Below are 25,335 nucleotides of genomic sequence, written 5' to 3'. Positions count from 1 at the left end.
ACTGAAACAGTCCCCATATAAAGTCCCCATATATATACTGAAACTGAAACAATGAAACCCCTGTCATATGTTTCATGGCGTTACCGTAGCGATGACAAGAAGTCCCCATTTACTCTAATGGAAAAAAGGTATAATTGCACAATTTCACCAAATAACAAGAGCAAATGTAAACATTGTTTTTGTGATTGCATATTCCAAAAATATATACTTTTCAACAGTGGAAATCTAAACTTAGTGAACCGGACTATAAGGTTCAAAACCTTTTCTTCAGTCTGAGCATCACATTTTATTTTCCCAGCTGTTCCCACAAACATATGGAACAATCTACAGCCAAACTGAACATGCCATGTTTTATGTTGCTGCGTCATGAGACCAACTTAAGTTTCATAAAATTCAAAACGGCCCGAACGTAACAAACGTGTTCATGGCACAGACGATGCTGTGACCGTAACATTGGTTGTTGGAGTGGTTGATGTTGGTCGGAGAGGCTGGGGCCGCAGATTGGCAGCATCGCTCTCATCAGTCCACCCCAGGGCAGCTGTTTTTATATCACCATGTGGAGTGAATAAACAATGACTTGTCAACATTGGCTTGTAAAGTACAATATAAGTGTAAGCCATTTGTATTGTTTTGTCTCACTCCAAGCAAAGTTACGAGAGAACAGGTCTGAGTGGAAAGGTGCTCTTCACCAATAAAAACAAGCGGATTGAAATGTGATGTTTTTACTGTATATTAGTCCATTCACAAAGCTATGCAGTGTGGCTTTAAAGAGTACATTTAAGCAAGAATTTACAACAAAGGTACTGTTTTTGTATCTCTGTATCGACATGTATTATCATGGTACTTGTATTATCATTCGGCTGAGAATAGCCCTTTTCACTGAAGTCGTTATGTTCTAGAAATCATATTGCACAGCAGGATTGATAATTGTACATGAAACTCTATGCCCAGTACATTATGTTTCCAGGTAATTCACAGTCCATTATCTTCTTTTTTTTTTCAACCAAATTGGCCTTATTACCCAGTGCTTATTTGTTGTGGTATAGACATGACTTTTTATTTTAATGTTTTAATTCTGAACTCACTTCTGACCTGTGCAGATAACACGGCGGGGATCCGGACGCAGCGCTCGGGCTTCAACCGTCACGAGCAGAACGTCTACTTCCTGCCCATCCTGGTGGTGGACTCAGGCCCCCCCTCGCTCAGCTCCACGGGGACGCTGACCATCCATGTGTGCGGCTGTGACACAGGTGAGAGAGCGGCTGAGCGGAGCTGCCATTATCCGCATTATCTTCACTGTCGCCTACCGGGTCAGCGGAGAGGAGCAGGGAAAGGTCGTGTACAAGGGAGTACAGTGGTCAGCAAACACCTCATATGGGGATCTGGCCGCCAGCGGATTAGTGCGATTATGACTGTAGGTTGAGAAGGACTGTGGCATTTGGGGTCAAAGAAGACTCTTTTTTTTCCTACACATTTAGTAACTCTATGTTTCATGTTTCCTCCAAAAAGCTCTAGTTTATGAATCCAATATACTGACCATACAATAAAAAATATTTGATCCTGATGTGCACCCCATACAGACGACGTCTCTGGAATCGCCCATATATGGTCATGTTTGAAAACAGTTAAGGGGGAAAACAATTTTGAGAAAAATCTAAACTTTCTCTAATTATTCAAAAACTACTTTAATAAACGCTGAATTATGAATATAGTTTTCTACTAAATAAAGATACAAAGACATGGAGAGGAGCAAAGTGGTTCAACAGTCCATAAATACATAAATAACGGAGAATGCTAACATGATGCTACTTCTTAGCATCGGTCTAATGCTAACGGTTAGCTAGCGCTAGCTACGACTGCCGTTTATTCACTTCTACTGAACAATCTGCTGTGAAAGAATATCCATATGGACCCGATTTAGACTTGACTTTACTGTATGTGATCAATAAGTTCATATTTCACCAGAAAATGGCTAAAAAGAGTGAAAAACTGTTTCCCAAGATCCCTATTTTCTCCCCCGGCGAAGCCACGCCCCCTGCTATGATGCAATGCCGTCTGTATCCATTGCTGGGCTGCAGGTTCTAGAATGTGATGATGTCATTGGACCCAGTGGGGGGCAGGAGCAAGTTTTTCCTATTAACAGCATTACACTTTCACAAGTCGTAGCTAAAAAGAAAATATATGACTTAAAAAAAATAGCATTAATATCAGTCACTGGGTCCATGATCTCTCTGTACAAGACCAAAAATGTACTCAAAAAAATTATAATTTTTCCTCTATATAATAGTATAGGCCTTTAGAACGCTGTGATGTCACCTGCAACCCGGCAATAGGTGGCGTTCACGATTTATAATGTGATGATGTCATTATGTCAGGTAGACAACTGGGAGAAATACAGTTTTTGTAAGAAATCTCCAAAACGGAAATTGACAAATGTTTTTCCTCATCCGTATTTGACAGTGACTGGATTCACAAACCCGGCGTATTATTTTTATGTCTGAAAGTCTTTTTACTGACCAACATCATGCTCATGTTTCCGAATTTTCTCACCACTTTCAGACACCACATTCAGAGAAAATAATTGGACATTGGTTTATATGTGCTGATAGAGGAGAATGAACTTTGAGACAGTTTTTGTTTCATGTGGATGACTGAGACATTTGCCAAAAACTAAGACAAATAAGTTAGTAGTTCACCAGTTACTACAGTTACCATAGTTATCGCCATGGAATTGTCAGTTGTTCCACCTCAATTTGAAACTATCACACCATCACCTAGATGAGGGGGGACGCTCATGGGAATTAAAATTTGAACATGTCCAGCTGTTTTCTGGCTATAAACATAATTATCACCCAAAAATATAGTCAAGTCAAAATTGGGTCTATATGGCAGCAAATTGTTCAGTAGAAGCGAAAAACAGCACTTGATGCTAACGTTAGCAAAAGTAGCATGAAGCTAGCGATAGCTTCCTGGTTAGCATTGTCCGTTTTTTTAAGTATTTATGGGCTGTTGAAACATTTTGCACATCTCCATGTCTCTGTCTCTTTATTTAGTAGAACAATATATTTATAATTTAGCATTTGTTAAAGTAATGGTGGGGAAATGGGAGAAAGTTGTTTGTTTCTTGATCATTTATTGGCAATCCCAAAAATACCATCTCGTCATTGAAGGGGGCGTGGCCTCCCGAAGGGGGAAAGTAGAATCTTTTAGGAAACAGTTTTTCACTCTTTTTAGCCATTTTCTGGTGAAATATGAACTTATTTACCACACACAAAGTCTAAATTGGGTCCAAATTTATACTTATTCACAGCAGATTGTTCAGTAGAAGTGAAAAAAAGGGCAGTCATAGCAATCGCTAGCTAGCGTTAGCATTAGCAGGATGCTAACCGGAAGCATCATTTAAGCATTCTCCATTATTTATGTATTTATGGGCTGTTGAACCACTTTGCTCCTCTCCATGTCTTTGTATCTGTATTGAGTAGAAAACTGTATTCATAATTAGTAGTTTTTGAATAATTAGGGAAAGTTTCGATTTTCCTCAAAATTGTTTTCCCCCTTAACTGTTTTCAAACATGACCATATATGGGCGATTCCAGAGATGCCGTCTGTATCTATAGTTTGAAATTGAGACAGTGGACGGCTGGTGGTAAAGTTCATCGTTTTCTCTGTCAGCTCGTATAAACTAAAGTCCAATTATTTTCTCTGAAAGATGTATAAAAGTGTTGACAATACTTAAAAATAGGAGCGTGATGGCCATTAGAAAGGCATTTCTGCTATAAAAAATAATAATACCACGGATTTGTGAAACCGATCACAACCAAATACTGATGGGGGACAACATTTATCAATTTTCTTTTTGGAAGCTGTATCTCTCCCATAGGGCTGTATTGTACCCTGCCCTCCATGTGAGATGATCACCTAGTATTCACTCTCTCTGTTTGTTTTTATAAAAGTAAAATCAGGTATAGGACCGTTAAGTTTGCTGTGCGTGTGGCTCATCCTGTCAAAAAAATGCACAGGGCCGCAAAACAAATATGATGAATAAATAAAGGGAACTAAAATACATGTGCATGAGCTTTAGTTTATTCATTTGTGGATTTAAATGCCCTAGGCTCAAAACTCCAAAACGCATTCTAAACGGGAGTAATTTGCAATCCTAAAATCCAAATTTGTAGTGAGTGCCAGGAGATAAAAACGTAGTTAAGGAAGTCAAATGTGCAGACTATTGATTCATATTCATTACAAATCTGTTATTCAGATCCTCATGTTTTTTTTGTTTTTTTTTGCCAACTTCATTTTTAGTTACTCCGGAAGCTAAATTGTAGAGACAAAATTATTCTCTCTGCCGTGAGGCACTGTTAAACCTTAATGCGAAAAGGGATTTGGTGAATAATGAAGATAAATCACTTTTTGACCATACTGTATATTTATTCTATTTAATCAGGATGTTTCCTTGCGAGATTCGGAGTCTCTTTTTCAGACCATGACCTTTTGTACATGTCTTGTCTAAAACCTCACTCTTTTCTACCATTTCTTTTTCATTTCCTTGACCTTATTGGTTATAGGCTTAAATACGCTATTTTTACAGAGGCCAAAAAATCCAGCTTTGAAAGAAAGGCAAGAATATAAAAGCACCATCACCCTGAAAGACCTGCTTTACTTTTACCGCGGAGAAAAAAAATAAAAGTCGAACAATGCTTCTGCCCTTCTCAGCTGGTCCCTCTAACACTGTCCTCTATCCATTATTACAGCGTGGCAAATATAGTCAAAGGCACGACAGGGAGCGCTAAATGGATTCTGAAGGTTTCTGTCAAAGACTTTTGTTGTTTTGTCTGTAACTCTTGAACAAATTCTCAAATTACTGCAGTGATGTTTATAATGTAAAAGGTCGAGGGTCGACAAATTGCAGATCTAAAAGAAATCTCAACTAAGTGCTTTATTTGTCAGAGTACAACCGCACAATGAAATAGTGTTCAGGTGTTAGTCCGGAGCCGCCACTGTGGGTCAACCTGACCAGCATGTTTTTGGAGGAAGGGGAAACCGGAGCACCCGGAGGAAACCTGGCTGCACTTCCACTTCCTCCTGCGCAGCTCCCTCCGCTCCACAACAGTATTTTATCAGCTTCTGGGAAGAGCGTGGCAGTTAATCTGTTTTATACCATGGTCTGGGTGAATGCTTGATTCTGTTTGGCTGGTGGGTGCTAACAAGCGTGCATTATTTTCGTATAGCCACACATGTAGTCCGATAGGTAAATCACTGGGATGTCGCTCCGCTGTGGGCATCGCCATAGCAACGCATGACACAGCTGAATCAGATAAACGCGTAATTAGTGACTGACAGGAACGTATGAGATGGATTTTGTGTTAATTTCAACATTTTGGGCCAAAACAAAACGTTTGATAAATGGGAAGTAGAGGAGAGTGAGCAGCTAGGTTAGTTACTGTTAATAAAATATGAGCTTTCCATTTCTATTGAAAACGGTTAAAGAGGGGGTATTATGATTTTTTCAATCACATAGCACCAGTCTATATCACACTACAATGATGACCAAACCTTCTGTTGGTCTGTAAATGCAGTAAATTAGAATAACTGCCTTGTATAAAATTGCTCTCTCAAAATGGCTGTAGTCTTGAAATAGGCCTCTGTCTCTTTAAGAACCTCTGACTCTTTCCAACACGCCCCCTCCACACGCTGTCTGTGGCATCAGTGGGGAGGGGGTTCTGCTGAGGAGCAGTGGTTGGTGACGAAAGCTCGGAGGCGTCTCCAGGAGGTGGGGGCGTTCCTAGGAGGACTCAGGCAAACCTATCCCTAAAATGGCCGCCATCAGAGTTTTTACAGATTACTCAAAAATACGTGAATGTGCCAAGGCAACACTTCAGGCATGTTTTTAATGGGGGAATGACATAATAACATGATGTAAAGCTTAAAAAAGTCGATTTTGCATAATACCCCCCCAGTTTCAGGTTAAACAGCGTAAAAGTGAAATAACTCCTGCCCACGAGTGCCGCATATCGGTGTTTACTTCCACGGAAAAGTGCTGGGTTAGTCCTGTTGTGTTGTGATTCTGGCGATGCAGCGTGTGCTCATGTTGTTTGGTTGTGCCTGACGAAGATCCTCACAGCAGAGAGAGAAGGACTCGCTCTGAGACGGGCCTTCAGAAAGTAGACCGGCTAATAACCCACATAAAATAGTCCCGGTAGTTTGGCATATTTAACGAGTTTAGTAAATGAAAATCAAAATTTGTTTTAAAATGTTGCGTTTGTGGGACCATGGTATAAGCGGATTAAACAACTCGGAGCCGTGCATTAGACGGTTATAATGCACTTCTTGACTCCCCGTCGTGCATCATAACCGTCTAATACACGGCTCCGAGTTGTTTAATCCTTACTTATTCGTCAGTGAACGTCCATTAGCCAGAACAATAGAAGTCATGTGTGGCTTAGCTGTGAGTCTCGCCCGGATACCCCCTCGTTTGTCCTTTTTTTGTTTCCCTCTTGTGATGCCTCCACTGTGCTGCAGGTGTATTAAAAATAAAGTATTAGCATAGTTAGATAAATCAGGATATCCACATATTTCCTTGTTTATTTTTCCCTTTTTTTTAACACACTGTATAATGCATTAGTCTTATAAAGCGCTTTCAGGGCCGCTGCAAACTGCAAGCCATTTTCAGGGGTAGCTCATTAAAATTAAACACGCTTTTGAAACTACATCAATAATATTTATAGAATTAAACTAATTGTGTTTAGATGGCACCCCATCAGGGATTCCTACATGTCATCGGTCACATTGGCACAAATAACTTTCCTTTGTCCTATGCTCTTCACTACAATGTTACTTGCCCTATGCTGCAGTGTTAATTTGGACAACATATTTTAATTTAGTTTTAGTCTTAGTCTTTTGACTAAAATTTAATTTAATTTTAGTCGAGATTTAGTCAAAAAAATCGTTACAATTTTAGTCTAGTTTTAGTTGACTAAAATTGCATGTCAATTTAGTCGACTAAATTTAAGACTAATTTAGTCGACTAAATTTAAGACTAATTTAGTCGACTTTGCATTGATAATATTCATTATAATCATATTTAATCTGGTTCCTCTGCTTCATGGAGCTGCTCCACATGAACAAAGCTCAGAGCTGATCCTTTGGCAGTGACTCTACATGATCTGAGGCTCTTTCACACTGTCAATAGAAGTTTGGATGATTTTAGTCTCTCCTTTTCATTTTTATTTAGTCTTATTTTAGTCGACTAAAATATCTGGACATTTTAGTCATAGTTTTAGTCTCATGAACAACTTTTAATTTAGTTTTAGTCCAATTTTAGTCGTCAAAAATATCACTTTGACTAAAATTAAGACTAAATATATTTAGTCGACGAAATTAACACTGCTATGCTGTCATTATGCTACGTCCTGAATGAAAACACATTCCACCTTACAAAATACTATCCATTTTGCACTGAAACACTGATGTTGATTTTTCATCCCATTCCTGGATTTACTCTACAACCTGTCAAATATTCTGGCTCATATATTTTATATGTTCCCCCTCTTTCTTCCACAGACGGAGCCATCCAGTCCTGCAACGCAACGGCCTACGTGATGAGTGCCGCTCTTAGCCCCGGGGCGCTGATAGCTCTGCTGGTGTGCATGCTCATCCTCATAGGTAAGCGGCAGATGGATTTATATATATATACGCTTATATTGATGGATGAACCGGGGAATAAATGTATCGCCATATGCTATGATGGATGGCTGGACGTTCGGATAAGCACAATTCATCAGTATTGCGTTTTCCGGGGTCGCTGCGAAGTTCAACTGCACCACCAGGACCAGCTCCGGCATTAGGTCCAACAGGGAGATGGAGTGTTAAGAAGTGGAGACTGATCGCTGCTCTCGGAAGGATTGACCCAATGCCCTCCAGCTATAGATACACGCTGTACGACCACACGCGCTTCTGTAAGGGTATATTCATGTTTGAGTGGAGAAACGAAGGCGGATTGAATAGTAGGGTTCATTTCGTCCAAACTAAAGGAGTAATATTTTTGTTGATGACTATAGTTTGACAAAAAGTAACTTAAAAGTTGTTTACGAGACTAAAACTATGACTAAAATGTCGCAACTATTTCCGTCGACTGAAATATGACCAAATACAAATGAAAAGAAGAGACTATAATCATCAAAACTTCCAATGGCACAGTTTGAAAGAGCCTCATTTCATTTAAATTCACAGCGAAAGGAACAGGTCTGCGCTTTGAGGAATGTGGAGAACAAACATGAAGCAGAAAACCTTGATTAAATATGTTGATTAAATTCATCTTAGATTAGATAGATTAAATCTACATGCAATTTTAGTCGACAAAAACTAGACACAAAATCTTTCCAACTGTTGAATAGAAATAACACATTTTCTATCTCCTGGGCGGTGCCTTCTTTGCAGGTTTCTAAAAATGGAAGAGCTTATTTTGGTTCATTTGCTGCGAGTGCTGCAAGATTTGAGTTCTTCAATCACACAAAAATCCTCATGCCTTTTGTCTCAAAGTCATTTGTTGATGGGACTGCTCTCAGATGTACAGGAGTTCTTGAGGCATCTTCTGTACTCTGTAGTTGAAGTGTAGGACGGTTTTGATCTCATCCGAAAGGCTTTGTCAGCGACACCAAGGTTTCTTGTTCAGATTGTGGACGATATTTCAGGATTTTTGGCATAGGGCCTCATTTCCTAGTTATCCAGAGTGATGTTGATTTCTGGAGATTTATTTGTTAGGCTAGTGTTAGGCTAGCGCATGTCTATGGTAGCTAGTAGCCTGCATTAAAAACCTCTTCAAATCATCAGATAGTCCTCCAAATGTTGCCATATCTGATTTGTAGAAAGCTCCTTTGTGAATTCCAGGTGTAGTAATGCCGGCCGCAGGTAAACAAGCTACTGTAGATCACTCCGCCGCTGCGTAGCTCACAACTAGGAAGCTGATGCTGCTCAAATTTACTGTAAGTCCTTTTAAATGCTAAATGGTTATATTTCAAAAAATATTCAGTCAACACAGACATTTATATCGGTAATCTGGTGTTATAAGTGATTTGCCGAAGGTGCTCTGTGCTCAGATCAGACTGTTTTTAATACAGGCTACTAGCTACTAGGGCTGTCACGGTATGAACATTTGGCCTCACAGTTATTGTGACCAAAATTATCACGGTTTTCGGTATTTTCGCGGTATTTTTTTAATGTGTGTTAATATGTTCAGAAATCATTGATAGTCCTGCACAAACTGAAATAGTTTCAAAAAAGTTAACAGTGCTTACTACATTAAAAAAAAAAATACAGACAAAGCGTTATCCAAAGTGCAACTTTTCACATCAAAGTAAAGGAACTATAACAATGTGTTGTTGATGTTTCGAGGGTATTACATGTACTATTTATAGCGCCAGAAACAAAGAAGAATATTTTTGAACAAGATAAACCGTCTATGTCAGGAAAGTTGTTCTCAGTTTTTGTCCTTCCAGTGAGCTTTCGCTTTGCAGATTTGGGAAAATGCCATCAGACAGTGATCATTGTTAAATTCATAATACTGCGGCGAAAGTGAATCTATTGCAATCTGCACTGGGAGCCCCGTATTACCTTGTGCCATTGTGCGGAGGTATCCGCGACACGGCTTATGCTGGCGGTGATGGGGCGACTCGTTACATTCCCTCAGCCCAAAGTCCCACATCAGCATTTCAGCTAAAACGCCAACGTTAACTTCCTGCTATAGAGCTGTGGGAGACGGTCACGCAGGTGAGTCAGAGGTTCGAAGTATTGCTGCATTTAGAGACACTTTCTCCTGCACGTTACGCAAACAGGAAAACTGTCTTCTATCACAACAGAAGTCGCCTCACAGGGCGACCGCTACACCAGGAACCGTGACATCCCTACTAGTTATCATAGACATGCGCTAGCCTAGCACTAGCCTAGCACCACTAAACTCTTCAAATATAAGGACTGCATGAATTTAAAAATATATATATATATCTCTAGAAATCAACAACACTCTAACTCTAACTAGGAAATGTGGCCCTGTGTCAAAATATCCCTTAAACTACAGAATACAGAAGATGACTCAAGAACCTATCCTATCATCGCCGCCTTCCATTTGCCATCACCAGCTCCATTTAGTCATTTATTATTATGAACTTATGTTGCCGCTGAGCTATTTTGAGACTTGACTGTGACTGTTCTGAAGCCGTGACTGTCAAACCTTCACACCACGCGCCACGTCATACATATTTGATCTCGCAATTACCACCAGACCAAGATCGAGATCAAATCGGGACTGAATGTGTAAAGTAGGTCATAAAGTGAACCAAATTATGTCCACACCGGGTTTGTCTAAATCAGGCATAAATGAGACTCTCGTTAATTGACATTAATAAAGTCTCAAATTACAGATGGCCCTGAGTACATGAAGATTTCCACACAGGTTTGAGAGTCACCGATCTGAATTATTTCAAAACCCAGTGCAAAACAAAACCTGTGACCTTAAAAAGCGTAATGAAATGGCCTCATCTTCAATCCAGACACACTAACTGCAATACTATTTATCTAAATGGAAAACAAGTACCCACTTCAAAACATGAAAAACCACCGAGCACTTAGACATAGTGCAGGCGGAGGAGAGAAATGAAGTTTAACGCGGGTTTTAACTTTCGAAGCCAATTGTACTATGTTGGTAATTTGACGACGCCGTATCAACTTTGTTCTTCCTTCTTTGATGTCTGGTACACCTTGGCCCACTTGCAACGCATTTTATCTAAAGCAACCTCTTAACACACCCTACACTTCGCTTGGAAGCATTTGATCTTTCCACGAGTAACGCTTTCCCAGTGTGCATGAAAGTAGAGACAAAGCCAGATCAATTTGGCAATACCCACTTTCATCCCGCGCCGTGCTCCGCTCCTTATTCCTTGGATCTTTGAAGAGAAGGAGAGCTTTTTGTTTAAACGGGGATGGAGCCACACTTTATGAATGATACGAGGCCACTCTGGCGCTCGCAGATTGGCCTAGAATGAATAGAGCAGAAGTGGGGCGAGGGTTCGCACGGAGCACGCAGGTAAAAGCGCTGCCTCAGCACTTGCATTTCCCCGAGAACAGCGCGGTTTATATAGACAAGGCTCTCCAGACTCCTTCTATACACGCACGCTGCATCTACTCCAGGGAGTGGGGAGGCTTCACTATTGTCACATGTAAAAAATTTATGAGTTAGCTCTTCTATGGTATCGTCCCAGAGCAGCGGCGGCAGTAAACGGACAAAGGCGCGGCGGTTTGTCTCGCCCCCTCGCTGGCAGCGGCGGGTTTTGGCGGCCACGTCGTGATGGATTAGCTGACACTTGCGCCCGTGACATCGCTATCTGTTACTTCTAAGAGCTTTTCTAATGAGTGTTGTTAAGACACGATGTCCATTAACCCCCGCCGTGCACTGGACCGCATTTCAAAAGCATAGCATTATTTATTCATAGTGGTTTTAAAAGCCTCAACAAATATGTTATTAAGAAATCTGAGGCAACCTCCAGCGGGTTTGAAAGCATGCAGTCAGTTTTGGTATGAGGGTGAGGGCAGCGCGTCGAAAAGAAGTCCCATTCCTGGTACAGAAAGTGAAAAATGTGTTTTGAGAATTTGCTGCATTTAGATTTACTGTTTTATCTTTAATTAAACAACTGTAATCAAGAGTGTTGCTGTAAAATTCAACAAACTGATGACGAACATTGTCGTAAAAGTCAAGTTAGTAATTTCATCCGTCTCATCTGAGGAGAGTGTTCATCGTATAACATAGGGCTGGAACGATCCACTTTTATCATGATCCAATACGATGCTCAGAGCCCGATCCGATACGTATTGCGTTACAATAACTATGTATGATAAGTAATATGTTTAGCTTAAATTGCGTAAAAAGAAAACAGTCATTTGTCCAAAGTTTATAAACCAAATGCCATTTGACATTTATTGAAGAGTTAACATTGAACAGTGCATTAACACTCTACACACTCTAACCCGAGATGGCTTACACATATTTCATTGTTGACAAACAGATCAGCACACGTACTTCTGCTGTTTATAACCTTTGATAAGCAGAATAATCAACACTTACACTTAAATATTGGCAGAATTGTCTTTTCGGCTCAGAATCCACCACTAGTCATTAATGTAAGCGATCATCGCCATTTGGAACTTTACTGTTCACACTGCTCACATAGGGGCCAATCAGACGGAGCCCCTAAAGTTCCCTAAAGGGAGAAAAAAAATATTGTATGCTCAAAAAGTCGACCTCTGGGCCTCTGGCAGCGCAGGCTCGCCCAGTGGATAAGGCAGCCCTGAAAAAGTGCTGGTCCTGGAAAACAAAGGACTGTATGACAAAAATACCTTCAATCACAAGTACTGAAAGTATGGCGATACCTGACAAAGTCAATATTGGTATTGCAGCAAAAAGTAATGCAATCAAAATCCGATACAATATTTTGTCCCTGGTATAATATGTTCAACTCAAACTTTATCTTCATCTTTAATACATTATATTTATTTGTACACTACTGGCTAAAGGAACATGTAGCTTTAATTTGTATCAAGTAAAAAACAGTTTATTTGGCTTGTTTTTCTAGATATTTGTACATTTTTATGATGATTTTCTCTTCATAAGTACACTCATTGAACCAAGGACCATTTGTAGACCAGAACAGACGTCATAATACAGGAATAGAGTAGAAACCTTTTGGGGGTTTTTCAGTGAGTGAAAGGTAATTACCTTCTCTACATCATCAAATGAAACAAATGGGTTTGGGAAAAAAAAGACTAGAATAAGAACCGGAAATGTTATTGCTTCTAATGCTTTTAAAAGGGTCCAATTTATCCCACTCAAACTAACTTTCTTTCCATTTCCTACTTTTGGAAAAGTGATTGTTTTTCAAATATTTTAAAAAAATTATATTAATGCTTAAATATGTTTGTGTTTTTACTAGAGATGCACTGATTCAGCTTTTTTGCTTCCGATACCGATACTGGGGGTTTGAGTATCTGCCGATTTCCGATATTAACCAATACCATGAGACTTTCTTAAAGGGGCTAGATGCAAGCTGGTTATTTTATACTCACTACTGCCACCTGAGGTCTTATGCGTAACTGCAGCTTCTATATTAAGCTCGTGAATGACGGCACTTCAGACCCGAATCAATAACCTTTCGAGTGACAGGGCAGGATTTTAGAGGCAGTTGTGGTGAACAGGTCTGAGCTCATTCGATTGCTGGAACATGCAGGGGGAGGAAAATAGGCAAGGCAAGTTTATTTGTAGAGCACAATTCATATACAAGGCAATTCAAAGTGCTTCACAGTTGAAAAGAAAATTACAAGAAAACAGATCGAATCAATAAAAACATCAACATAAAATTAATCAATTAAAGTAAAAGGTAAGAGTGCAGATAAAATACTTTCAGTGTCATATGCATGGGCAAATAGAACTGTTGTCAGAGTTGAGGCCTGTCTCGCATCCTCATGAAGACTGTTCCAGATTTTAGCTGCATGAAACTGAAACGCAGCCTCACCGTGTTTATTATTGACTCTGGGAACCACCAGGAGGCCCCTCCCTGAAGTTCTCAGGGCCCGAGATGGTTCATACTAGTGATGCGCGGGTTGCGGGTTCCACTGCGGACCCCGCGGTTCGGGTCGGGTCGTGAAATTCTCCTTCGATTGCGGGGCGGGTTGGGGCGGGTCAAAAAATGCCGGTTGTGGGCACACTATGCCTCCGTACGCGCATTCATTGAATTCAGTCACAACTTATTCCGTCGTCTTTACAGCAGGTTTTCTGGCGTAAATATACGTCGGATTTTCATAAAACAAGCAGCGTTTTGTGACCAGAGAACGCTTTTGTGGAGCTCATGTCTCCTATTTTCCACCGTATGTACAACTGTGTGTGACTTCGCGTTAGGCCTATCTCGGCTCTCTTCCTCTTTCCTCTCTCCCTCTTGCCCAGCGCTCTTTGGAGAGAGAGAGAGAGAGAGAGAGAGAGAGAGAGAGAGAGAGAGAGAGAGAGAGAGAGAGAGAGAGAAAATATTTCATGGTTGCGGGTGCGGGGCGGGTTGTAAAAATAGAACAACGTTGCGGGGCGGGCTGGGGCGGGTTTGAACCTGCTCCAAATGCGGGACCCGCGGGTTGAAAAAAACCCTGAACCGCGCATCACTAGTTCATACGGCTCTAGCATGTCAGAGATGTACTTTGGTGCTAAACCATGAAAAGACTTGAAAAGAGCACTGGACTAATGTGGTCGTATTTCCTGGTTCTTGTCAGGACTCGAGCAGCAGCGTTCTGGATGTACTGCAGCTCTGACAGCAGCCGTTACAGTCGTCTAACCTGCTAGACACAAATGCATGGATAAGTCTCTCTAAGTCTGGTTTTGACACTATTCCTCTGATCTTAGCCATGTTCTTCAGATGGTAAAAAGCTGCTGATGTTATTGCTTTGATGTGGCTGTTTAAGTTCAGGTCTGAGTCCATGATTACTCCTAGATTTCGAACCAGATTTTTTGGTTTTAGAGAGAGAGACTCAAGGTGACTGATAACACTTTGTCTTTGTTTCTGTGGGCCAAAAACAATGATCTCAGTTTTGTCTGAGTTTAGTTGTAGAAAGTTGTTTTGCATCCACAAACTGATCTGTTCGATGCAGTGACAGAGAGTATCTACAGTATAGTATCTACAGTATTCACCAGCCGTCAGTGACACGTAGATTTGAGTGTCATCTGCATATTTGTGGTACGACACATTGTTGCAAGTTGAATAAGAGGGGTCCCAAGATTGACCCCTGGGGGACTCCACAGGTCATGGCGATTTTGTCTGAGACACATACATAATTGCAACATTTTAAACTCTGTATAGTCCCTTTAAAAGTGGCTGCTGTGAGTAAAAAAGTGACACGTCCTCTTTTCTTCAGTTTCAGTTCAATAAAGTCGAATCCGTATCTGCCATATGCAGTTATATGCACTGGACTTTTCTACACTAAATATCCTTGGGTATTGGCTATTAGGTTACATAAATATATGGACATATTGGTCAAAGCACACACCCATTTTAGAGTCGCAGACTATCCCTTATAGGCCCAGTCTGAATAAACCATGTTTGGATCTCTTTCCTCCATTGAAAGCCTGATAGTCAGTTGGAGAATACATTATCCATGGAGCACTGCATAATTTTAAAGGCTTGAGTGAGTAGCGGATATATCTGCGAGTGACTGCGGCTGAGAGAAAACGGGGGAACACTCCATCACAGCGGCAGAGGACAGGTTCAGGTTTCGGAGAGAGGTTGGCGCTGGTGGCTCGACGGTGGAAGTGCGGAAATGGAGAGGCTGAAATGAACAGGATGAGCAGCCAGTTCACAGCTATCATGTGGTGTGAACAACAGACAGAGAGGGCCAAGTGGGGGCAATCTTATCTGATGGAGCACACAACGTCGACAAGTGAGCGTTCCCGTCTCGCCTAATCGCGGAGGGAACAAAGGTGCTTTCTGTCAGGGCTTGTAGATATTACTTTTCTTAAGATGTTAGATACAAAGCTGATAGACGTGCCAGACTAATCACAACTGGAATGCAATCGCAATTTTTCAACGAGCACAGATTTGTTTGGGATATTGACATCTGCATACAAAATACGGTCACATCTATTAGGTTTTCTGAATGTGATTCTTGTGGTAATTTTCCACTACAATGTATGGGCTGAATATAAAATTGTCCCATGTACAGTAAAGCACTTTGTAACCATGGGTCGGATCTTCCGCCTGTGAAGCACAAGGACAGTGTTGATCCAAAGGAGACGGTCATCTTGCGAGAAGGCGTCGACTGAGGCGTGGTTTATTACAAGCAGCACTGATCGGTGGGATAAAAACTGTATCCATCACACTGTGAGTTAAAGTGGACACGTCATGCATATGGAGCTTAACAACAGACTTAAAAGCATTATTTTGGTGCCTCAGCGTTGATATTTTCCATTTATAGGTATAGTTTGAAAATATGTCTCTGTAAGAATTAAATGGTGACAATGAAATGCAGGCGAAAGAGCTGGAGAAGATCTTGACTGGGGCTCCTCCTGCTGGTAACTATAGGACAAATCTTCTTAAAAATAGCTTCCAGGTTGGATACGGCGTGGGTTAAGATAATATAAGATAAGATAAGATAAGATATCCTTTATTGATCTCACAATGGAGAGAATTGCTTGATACATTCAGCTCTTAGAAACACTCAGGGTGTGCAAATAGGTAGGAAATTCGAGGAAAAACAATTAAATAGTAAAAAGTGATATCTAAAAAACAGTGAAGATGGCGGCCGCGACACAATGATCTTTCACCAAAGAAAAAAAAGAGTGGAAAAAGAGTGGTGCGCACTGAATGGGTGCTGCTGCCGGATGCTCTCTCATCGAATGCAATTTCTCCATCTGTGAGATCAATAAAGTATCATCTTATCTTATCTTAAGTAAGGGATAATGTATAGAACGCTGGTCATTATCGGGAAAATAAGCACCGACAGGGCGAACCGGACCCCGACGCGAAGCGGAGGGGTCTTGTTTCGCCCTGATTATACGGCCATTTGCCAACTGAACACACAACATAAACTTTGTACACTTTTATGAAGGTCGAAAGGTTTATTTAATGACTTCCGCGACAAATAGTTCCCAAAAGTTTGCGCGTTGCTAGGCAACGTTTTGCTAGGCTAGAAGCAGCAAGGCTAGTAGCTAGCCTAGCTACATAGTTGAAGGCGCAGTTGGAGAGGAGAAATGGTGGTGAATCTCTGGGTAAGTTGAAAGTCAGACTCACGCTAACTTCACGAGCAATTCCCCCAACTTCTCTCGCAGTAACGGGGACAGAGAGAGTGTCGCTACTACGTACGCGCGGAGTGATATGAAAGCACGAACTCCGTTGCCATTGGCAGCGGTCATTATTTTTCTCAGAGGTCCTTTATCAGAAAATAATGACCGGTAGAACGTTGGGAAATCCCATTTAAATCAACGGAGCGTTCTACTTACGTTGTGAAGAGCCCTATAATCATATATCTTAATGACTACCAAGGACTTTGTGGGGTCAAAACGTATAAACAGTAAATAATAAGTAAACAGACAATAACAAAAAAGTTATAGTCAGTGTTAGCAATGCAGGTTTACATCATAGTGCAAGTGGTTGATAAAATGATGTAAATACAGGGATTATTGTGTGTATTCTGCAAGGGGTTATTGCACGTTATTTAACAGTCTTGTACAGTCTGGCAGCAGTGGGGATGAAGGTGTCTCAGGCCTCCACTGAAAGAGCTGCTCAGCTCCTCTACAGTCCCAGTGGGTGGGAGGTGTTGTCCATGATGGAGGTGAGCTTGGTTAAACACCCTCCTGTCCCTCACCTCCTCCACAGAGTCCAGGGGGCAGCCCAGGACAGAGCTGGCCCTCCTGACCAGCTTGTTCAGTCTGTTCTTGTCCCGCTCTGTGCTGCCCGGGGCCCAGCACACGGCAGCGTAGTGGAGAGCAGAGACTACCACAGCGTCACAGAGCACAGAACAGCTCAAAATGTATGATGTTAGATTATGGTCTTATTATTGCAATGACATAATTGTAATCAGGAAGTACAAGAACGAGGCACTGACACCGTAGAAGAAGAAACGGCTAAATGTATGGAGTGAATGTACATGGAGTGAATGAATGTACAATTGTCTGTGAAAGGCACTATATAAATAAAGATCTTCTTATTCTTTGTTCAAGGATTACTCAAAACTGTGTGAATGTTGTGAAATTACTCTAGGTATGTCTTTGACGAGGGAGCAACGTTAAAAAAATGGTTCAAACCTCAAGAAAGCGATTTATGATATGTCCACTTTAAACAATACAAACAAAACCACATGTTCACCCCCGCTTTCCCACCACCCTTCTCCCTCGCCCCCTCCCGGCCACGGAAAGAGTCTGATTTGAGGAAAAAGGTTGTTCTACATACCATCGCCATGGGAGCCTGATCAGCCCACGTCAAGCCCACCTAATGCGCCAGGTCTGGAGCTGCAAGTTATGGCAGTGCGCTCTAAGGCAACGCCATAGTCTGCATTTAAAAACACAAGATCTGGCCCCAGGTCTTTGAAAGGCGCTGTACAAATACATTTCTTTGGCATTTTTCAACCTCCCACCTCCATATTATCCAGCATTGACCATACAGCACAACAGTACACTGACCTGTGCTCATCATATCGAGACCCTGAATAAAACGTGCACATGCATTACTTTACCCAAATAACTCGCCCCAAACAGCTCTTCTTCTCGTCGGGATTACCTCTCAATTGCCGGATAATGTGAAAAATGTAAACAAATGGCTGGCTAATTAGCAAACGAACAAACAGCCGCGCACCGGATCATTTATATACTAGCTCTGTGGAGTGACGAATCCAATCCTCAGCATCTGCATCTCTCCAATTACCTCCCATCTGCTCGCTATGAACCGGAGGAAGAGCCACGCTGTATATAGCCCAGGGGTAAATTAAGCAACTTGTCAGGAGAGCTTATAGCTACATCTGCTCACATGGGAATCTGTTAGGGTGCAGAAGACATGATCACAGTGTGGGATATGATATTTACTCGAAACACTGTCGTATGAAGAGCACAGGAGGCATGATAATTGCTTTGATAAAAAAATGTCTGGCATTTAAAAACCTTTAAGATGGAGAATAGAAAATAAGAGTCTCCAAATTAATTTGGGGTTGGTCAGGTCTAGGTTTAACAACATCCCAAAGAATGACGTCACTCTGAATTTACTGAGGACCAGGTTGTTGCATTAATGGATTTTTTTTTTCCTTTCCTGAAAAATGAATGCAACACTGGACGGGAAAAAGACTCTTGTGACATTGCAGAAGCTCATGGAAACAATGCCACAGAGAATCCGAATCAAAGATAAAGGTGGCCCAGGAAAATATTACATCTGTGACCCTGTTTCTTTTGGTGGCAGTTTTTTTTTTTTTACGGCCAAGCAGTTTTGTGAGAAATAATTGCAGATCGACAGATGTAGAAGCCGAAACGTTCTCAAGGATTTTTTTAATCAACTCGAAATATCTTATCACACAAAAATACAATAGTAGCAAAGAAGTCTGATCCCCACTTTCTTATATTTAGTTTGAAATGTAATAAATAAATACATTTTAAAAAGAAACTAATAATTACTGTGTTGACAGATGACATGGAAGGCTACATCATTAAAGTTTGAGTTCTGTCTCGGATAATTTGCCAAATCGTAAACAAGCTGACATATAAACTGTCAAAAAGAATGATAATCTGGAAATGGCACTGATTGTGGCTTAGCACTCTTTATCTCAAAAGAAAGAATGAATGATTTGGTTCGATTTCTGGACTGTATGGGCCCTCATCTGGGTGGTGTTTGCTGCGTTTCCAGTTTTGGTAACACTTTATAATATCTACACTACTACTACTACTTATTCAGTCTTAAAGGAATAGGCCACCGTTTTTACATACTGTGATACAGTATTGTAATTGTTTAATTCCGTGTAAGTATATTTGGATCGTGTAACTGCTCACGTAAGCGTATTTAAAGGAATAGGCCACCGTTTTTACATACTGAGATATGTTCTTACCTGAGTTACTTAAGTTCATTTGTACCTGTCTCCCTTCAGTCACGTAAACTCAGCACAGACGGCGTTATCATTCAGCCTCTCCTCCTCTCCTCTATAGCTCCAAACGAGATCAAGATAGAAGCTGCCAAGCTCTTCCCCGATTGCTCTATTTAAATATGGTTACGTGAAGTGTTACACTATAAAGCAGGGGTCTCCAAACATTTTTCGCTGAGGGCCACATACAGAAATGTATACAAACAACTGGGCTGCACTCAGTCGAGGTCAGATATATAACTTCACCACTATTGTATTTATTCAGCAAATGAAATGAAATGTTCACTATGTTCAGTGTTTCCTACAGATTTCAAGGGGACTGTGATGGGAGCGAGCATCACCTAGGGGGGGTCCAGGGGCTTTCCCCCCGGAGATTGTTTTTTAAATTTAGATGCGTTTTCCTGCATTCTGGTGCATTTTAAGCCTTAAATAATAACTATTTTTGGCTATTATGCTGCTATGAAAAGAATATTTTCAGGCTAGTTTACACTTGGTACAGCTTTTTTTTTAGAACAAACTAACGTATTTCTGGAAAACCCTGAAAGCCTTCATCACAGCTTTCTATTAATGGATAGAAAGCCCGCGGGCCGTAGTTTGGACACCCCTGCTATAAACCATAATTACACAAAATTAAACAGGCGTATTAATACCAGGAGTAGTTCGACATCCGCGCAGTAATATTTTCACTTTACTGTGCGGATGTCGAACTACTCCGGGTATTATTACGCCTAACAAAATAGTTCCCCCTTTTATCCACTTAGTGGATGTAGTGCAGTCTAACACTTCCCGTAACCATATATAATTAGGGAAAACGTGGAAGAGCTTGGTAGCTTCTATCTCACCTCGTTCGGAGCTACAGAGGAGAGGAGGAGAGGCTAAATGCTAACGCCGTCTGTGCTGTGTTTTCGTGACTGAGGGCACGCATGAAGACCAGACAGGTACAAATGAACTCGTCTAAGCTCAGGTAAGAACATATCTCAGTATGAAAAACGGTGGCCTATTCCTAATAAATTACGAGTTAACACTTAATTCATCGTGAAAAAATCCTTAATTACGTGTGACTAGCACTACTAATAACTGAAGCATGTGAAGAGCTATTCTATACGAGTTAGGCATTAAACTCAAGATCGAGTGCAAAGGACACGCTTCCTTATGGTGACAATAAAGTAAACCTTAAAACTTTGCCACGCTGTTGTGTTAAAGTGAAATACGCTGGACTAGGATATAACTATCACCCTCTTAACAGCACACACAAAACAATTCATAACACCAGGTTTTCACCCCCGTATTAGTCACCCCATTAGTGTAAATTTATAGTAATGGTCGTTTGCTGCTTATTAGTATTCTCAACCTTGATACGCACAATTTACCTCAAAGCATGACTTTTTCCCCAGCCCCGTGGCGAATTAATATCCCCCATTCACTAACAAGAAGTATTAACACAATGGATTCAGGCGGTGCGTTCCCAGGGCACCTGCAAACAATGCCCAAGGAAGACCAGTGCCTTTTATCAGCGAGAGATCCTGCATAAATTGTCGATGGGAAGTGCGGCATAGCTGTGGCAGGAAGCACGAGGGGTGGGCTATAGCTCCATTGTGCATTTTTCGGGGCTGTTTAGGCCAAATGAAGACGAATATCAGGAGGAACAAAACATTCGCGTATTTTGCAAAGATGATAGAGGGTGATGAAAAAAATAAGCTTAACTTTGAAGGATGTTTTCATGGAGTGAGTGTGCGGATTCTTGTGCTTCAGCGTACAAAGAATATATATCTTTGTCGTGGTAGAATGTGTGTAGCTCGAGAAATAACATTTAGCATTAGCATTTACAAACTGTTTTCCCGACGAGACGACTTTAATCCGTAAGAATGAATAATGGTTTGATTGGTCACGTTTCCGCCCTGCACTAAAAGCATCGGAAACGGGCATCCATTTACCTCCCGATGAAGTTGGCAATTGCGGTTCGCTTGAGTGTCTCCGAAGACTCCTGCTCCCCGCTGGTTAATAGTCTATTCAGATGCAATGTGTCCAAACACGTGGCCGTCTTATCCAAATGCTCATTGTCTGCCAATGGCTTAGAATAGAGAGATTAGCGAAATCTGCTGACAGTAACAACGTCGGATTGGACCATTAGGCACCGCACCGCTGCCAATCAAAGATCAGGAACAAAGTTTTCCCCATCTGCTTTTGCGGAGGAATCTCAGCACAGAAGTTTGTCTAATTAATGTCATTTTCACTAATTAAATGATCCGATTGAAAAGAATACGTACTTGCAGCCAGTTTGTTGATGCATTCGGATGTGTGAAGCCAAAAAGCATGAATGAACGACTTTATACATTTTTGATTTAGGCTAAAATCGGAGGCTCCCGACACCGGTTACTGATTAAAAAAAATATGAGGTTGCATAATGTATGGTAGCTGGTCGTGAATTGCCAACTGAGTCTAATTTATTCAGGCTGTGGTCTTGACATTATAGCTACTTTTAATGCACTGTGTCTTACGTTAGGACACCAGGGTGTAATCTCTTAAGAACTTCCAACACTTGTGGTGAGATGGACAGTTCAACGTTCAGAAGAATTAACTCACTGAAACGCTGCTGTGTTCCAAAACTGACTTGAGACATTAAGACATTATTCAACCGAGGACCTCACTTTGGACCAGGAATTTAATGGCCCACATGCCCACAGAGTTTTAGCTCAACTCTTATCGGGCGTTAGATTTATAAGTCAAAGGTTGTAGGATCGGTTCCTGCTCATGACACTTCCTCTTTTCACACGGGCCGCTGCATCTTCACAGCGGCAAGATGTGTAGATGGAAAATATATTATGTGTCCACCTTTTTTTCCCTTCTTGACTCACTTGGAAACTTCTCTATCCCTGCTAGATTGGACTGCACCAACTTGATCTAAAGTGGAGGGGTGTTCGATTCAAACTAGGGCTGGGCGATTATGAAGAAAAAAAACAATAAATATGGCCTTTTCTGGACGAGCATGTAAACAGATGCTGTGGCCAAAAAACTGCAGCCAACTGGACAGGAAAAACAAGCTCCACACTTCTAACCTCACAGAACAACATCCCCTCACAACAACACAAGCCGACAGTGCAGAGATAAAGAAATACTCGTAAACAGCGCATTTATAAGTGTAAAATATGATCAAACTTACAATTCACTGTTAGAGTCCAGCTAATCCACGGCTGAAGCCTTAAAACAAATCCACATGGTCTAAATAGCGATCCATAGTTTTCCTCTTTGAAGGTAAACTTCTCATCCTTGTGCTCGTGTCCTGATCCTCTGAGGCCACTCGTGCGTTTCTGTTTTTCCCATTACACGAGTTAGCGCGACTTTTACATTGAAAACCACCAGGTCCTCTCCTCTTGGTGCCGCAGGTGCCATGCTCCTGTGCTTCCCGTTTGTTTGGGCCGAGTGATCCCTGGGGTTGACTTGACAGGCGCTGCACCGTCCATGTTTTTTTCCAGAATGCGACAGGACTGGCCAATTCTCCTCGATTAAAACGCGCCACGTGATTATCGTGATCGACCTTTATTAAAATCGTGATTAGATTCAAATTCGATTAATTGCCCAGCCCTAACTTAAACACTTTGAAACACCTCTCTGAGTTAGTTCACCGTTTAATGTCTAATGTCTGAAACAGCAGACCGGGCTCCTGCTGCAGCCCGGGTTAAGCATTTAGACCTGTAATTGCACAGCTGCTGGAGTCTGTTATTAATTCAACCCATATTTTCTGACGGCCCAAAAGCACGGGGAAACGCTCCCGATTACCCAGCACGCCATTGTATTCATCAATCTGAAGCTTATTTGCCTGTTTGCTATTTATCATTGGATCAAATGGGTCTCAATTGCCATTTAACCATTAGCCGTTCATTATCTTCCTCTAAAAACTGGAAAACCCCATTGGGCATCTTTCAGGTTTTATCAGCAGCATTAAAACACATGTTTAATGACGGAGTAGTCTTCATTTCTGGTATTTTTACGGGACGAGTTCAGCTTATACGACCGCCGGGTGGATGTTATTTCGGTGGCGCGGTGGTGCTGTGGTTTGATTCTGGCTCGGGCGGCGACTTTCCGTGATAACTTTGCGTGTTCCTACCACAAAAACATGCAGAATGAAGAGGTGGGGCTCTCCTGGTTTAATAAATGTCAAATAAGCTCCAGGTAAAATACCGAAAAGGAGATGGTGATGGCACTTTTGCGTCGATGCTTTGCTGTCCGCATGTTTTCGTTGTTTGTTTTTATAACAAATTGGTTTTGGCGCACACATTCTAGTTTTTGCTGGCACCAGAGAAGACAGCCAAAATGAAAAACAGTTAAATTTAGCGCCCACCACTAATCAGCATGACATTTTTTAGCAGTTGTGCTTGCAGCTAAATATATTTGCTGAGCTCAGTTTTTTTTTCCTCCTCTAAAGATGTTCTTACCCGAAACTGCATTTTGTTGATTGAGCGTGAGGGATATCAGGTCCTTATTGGTCTCAGTACAGTCGCATATTGATGTTCGACTGTTCAAAATACTAATACTAATCACAAATACTAATCCAGAAATGTTGTTGATGAAGAAAAGTTTTGCCTAATTTGTCTTTTTTTTCAACTGGGATCAGTGGATCTATCTGTGAGGTAGGCGTGAGCGTTGCGGCTGCAGTCTGGAGGAGGAAGTGCCAGCTTGTCTCTAATCAAAAATGTGGGCTCTAATTAAAATAACTGAGGGCAAATTAAAGCTTTATTGATTCATGTGAGCATTACAGCCGTTGTTTTTCCGCCGCTTCATTACCCCATCGCGTCGTTCATCTCAATCGTTTTCTCCTTTTTAAAGCAGCATTAATTCCCCTGCATTGCATTGTCTTTTAAATAGTGACGGGAGCCAAACTTCTTGAATGGGAATGAGTATTGATGTACAGATTGGTGTCCATTAAGCCTTTTTGAATCATATTTCTGGCCAAGGCAATCAGCGTCGGGGAAAATCAATCCTCATGCATTTGAAATGTAAAAGCTAATAATAAATTATCCACCCCGCTGCGTGCGCCCCAGGGGGCAAAATCAAAGTTACAATGGGTCTGGTGAGAAACTTGAAAAACTATTAAAAGTCCATCTTGGGCCTCGCATGTTTAATGTATGAGGCCACTTCAATATTAACAATATGTGTGCGCCGGCCTTTGAACATCACTCCAATACGGTAATTACTGCTGTTGCTAGTCATTTGTCTACCTTGACATGTGTACTGGGTATACGCTTCAGGCAGTCTGCAATGTTGAAGAATCTGGCATTGTGGTTAGCTTTGAGAATCGTCAACATATTTGCAAATAAAGAAAATACTAAACTTTTATGGACAAGAATTATACTGTAAAGTCTGTTATGTTTAAAGGAATAGGCCACCATTTTTACATACTGAGATATGTTCTTTCCTGAGCTTAGACGAGTTGACTGTCTGGTCTTTACGCGTGCGCTCAGTCACGCAAAAAGACCGAAGATGTTCGCATTTAGCCTCTCCTCCTCTCCTCTATGGGGCCAAACGGGGGGGAAGTTAGAAGCAACTAAGCTCTTCCACGTTTTCCTTATTTAAATATGGTTACGTGAGCAGTTACATGATCCAAGTATAGTCAGACAAAATTGAATACGTTGATTTTCTAAGCAGATAAAAAGAGGAACGATCAGTGGGTGAGGAACATGCTTCTGTATGGTCCTTATGGCT

General features: G+C 41.3%; 1 protein-coding gene and 1 long non-coding RNA gene across 2 annotated transcripts in view; one reads left to right on the top strand and one right to left on the bottom strand.

Annotated features, from left to right (window-relative positions):
* The window catches only part of LOC306980134, a 452,652-nt gene that overhangs the window by 231,040 nt on the left and 196,277 nt on the right, over positions 1 to 25,335 (bottom strand). The window lies entirely within an intron of this gene.
* The window catches only part of cdh22 (cadherin 22), a 170,803-nt gene that overhangs the window by 139,710 nt on the left and 5,758 nt on the right, over positions 1 to 25,335 (top strand). Inside the window, exons 10-11 of the mRNA XM_079579254.1 lie at positions 1,101 to 1,250; positions 7,561 to 7,662. Of these exons, the coding sequence (XP_079435380.1) occupies positions 1,101 to 1,250; positions 7,561 to 7,662 (252 nt within the window). The remainder of the gene's footprint in view (positions 1 to 1,100; positions 1,251 to 7,560; positions 7,663 to 25,335) is intronic.

Source organism: Gobius niger (genome assembly GCF_951799975.1).
Source record: "Gobius niger genome assembly, chromosome: 20".
Classification (NCBI taxonomy): domain Eukaryota; kingdom Metazoa; phylum Chordata; class Actinopteri; order Gobiiformes; family Gobiidae; genus Gobius; species Gobius niger.
Note: the sequence above shows the minus strand (reverse complement) of the source record. Positions and strands in the feature narration are given on the sequence as shown.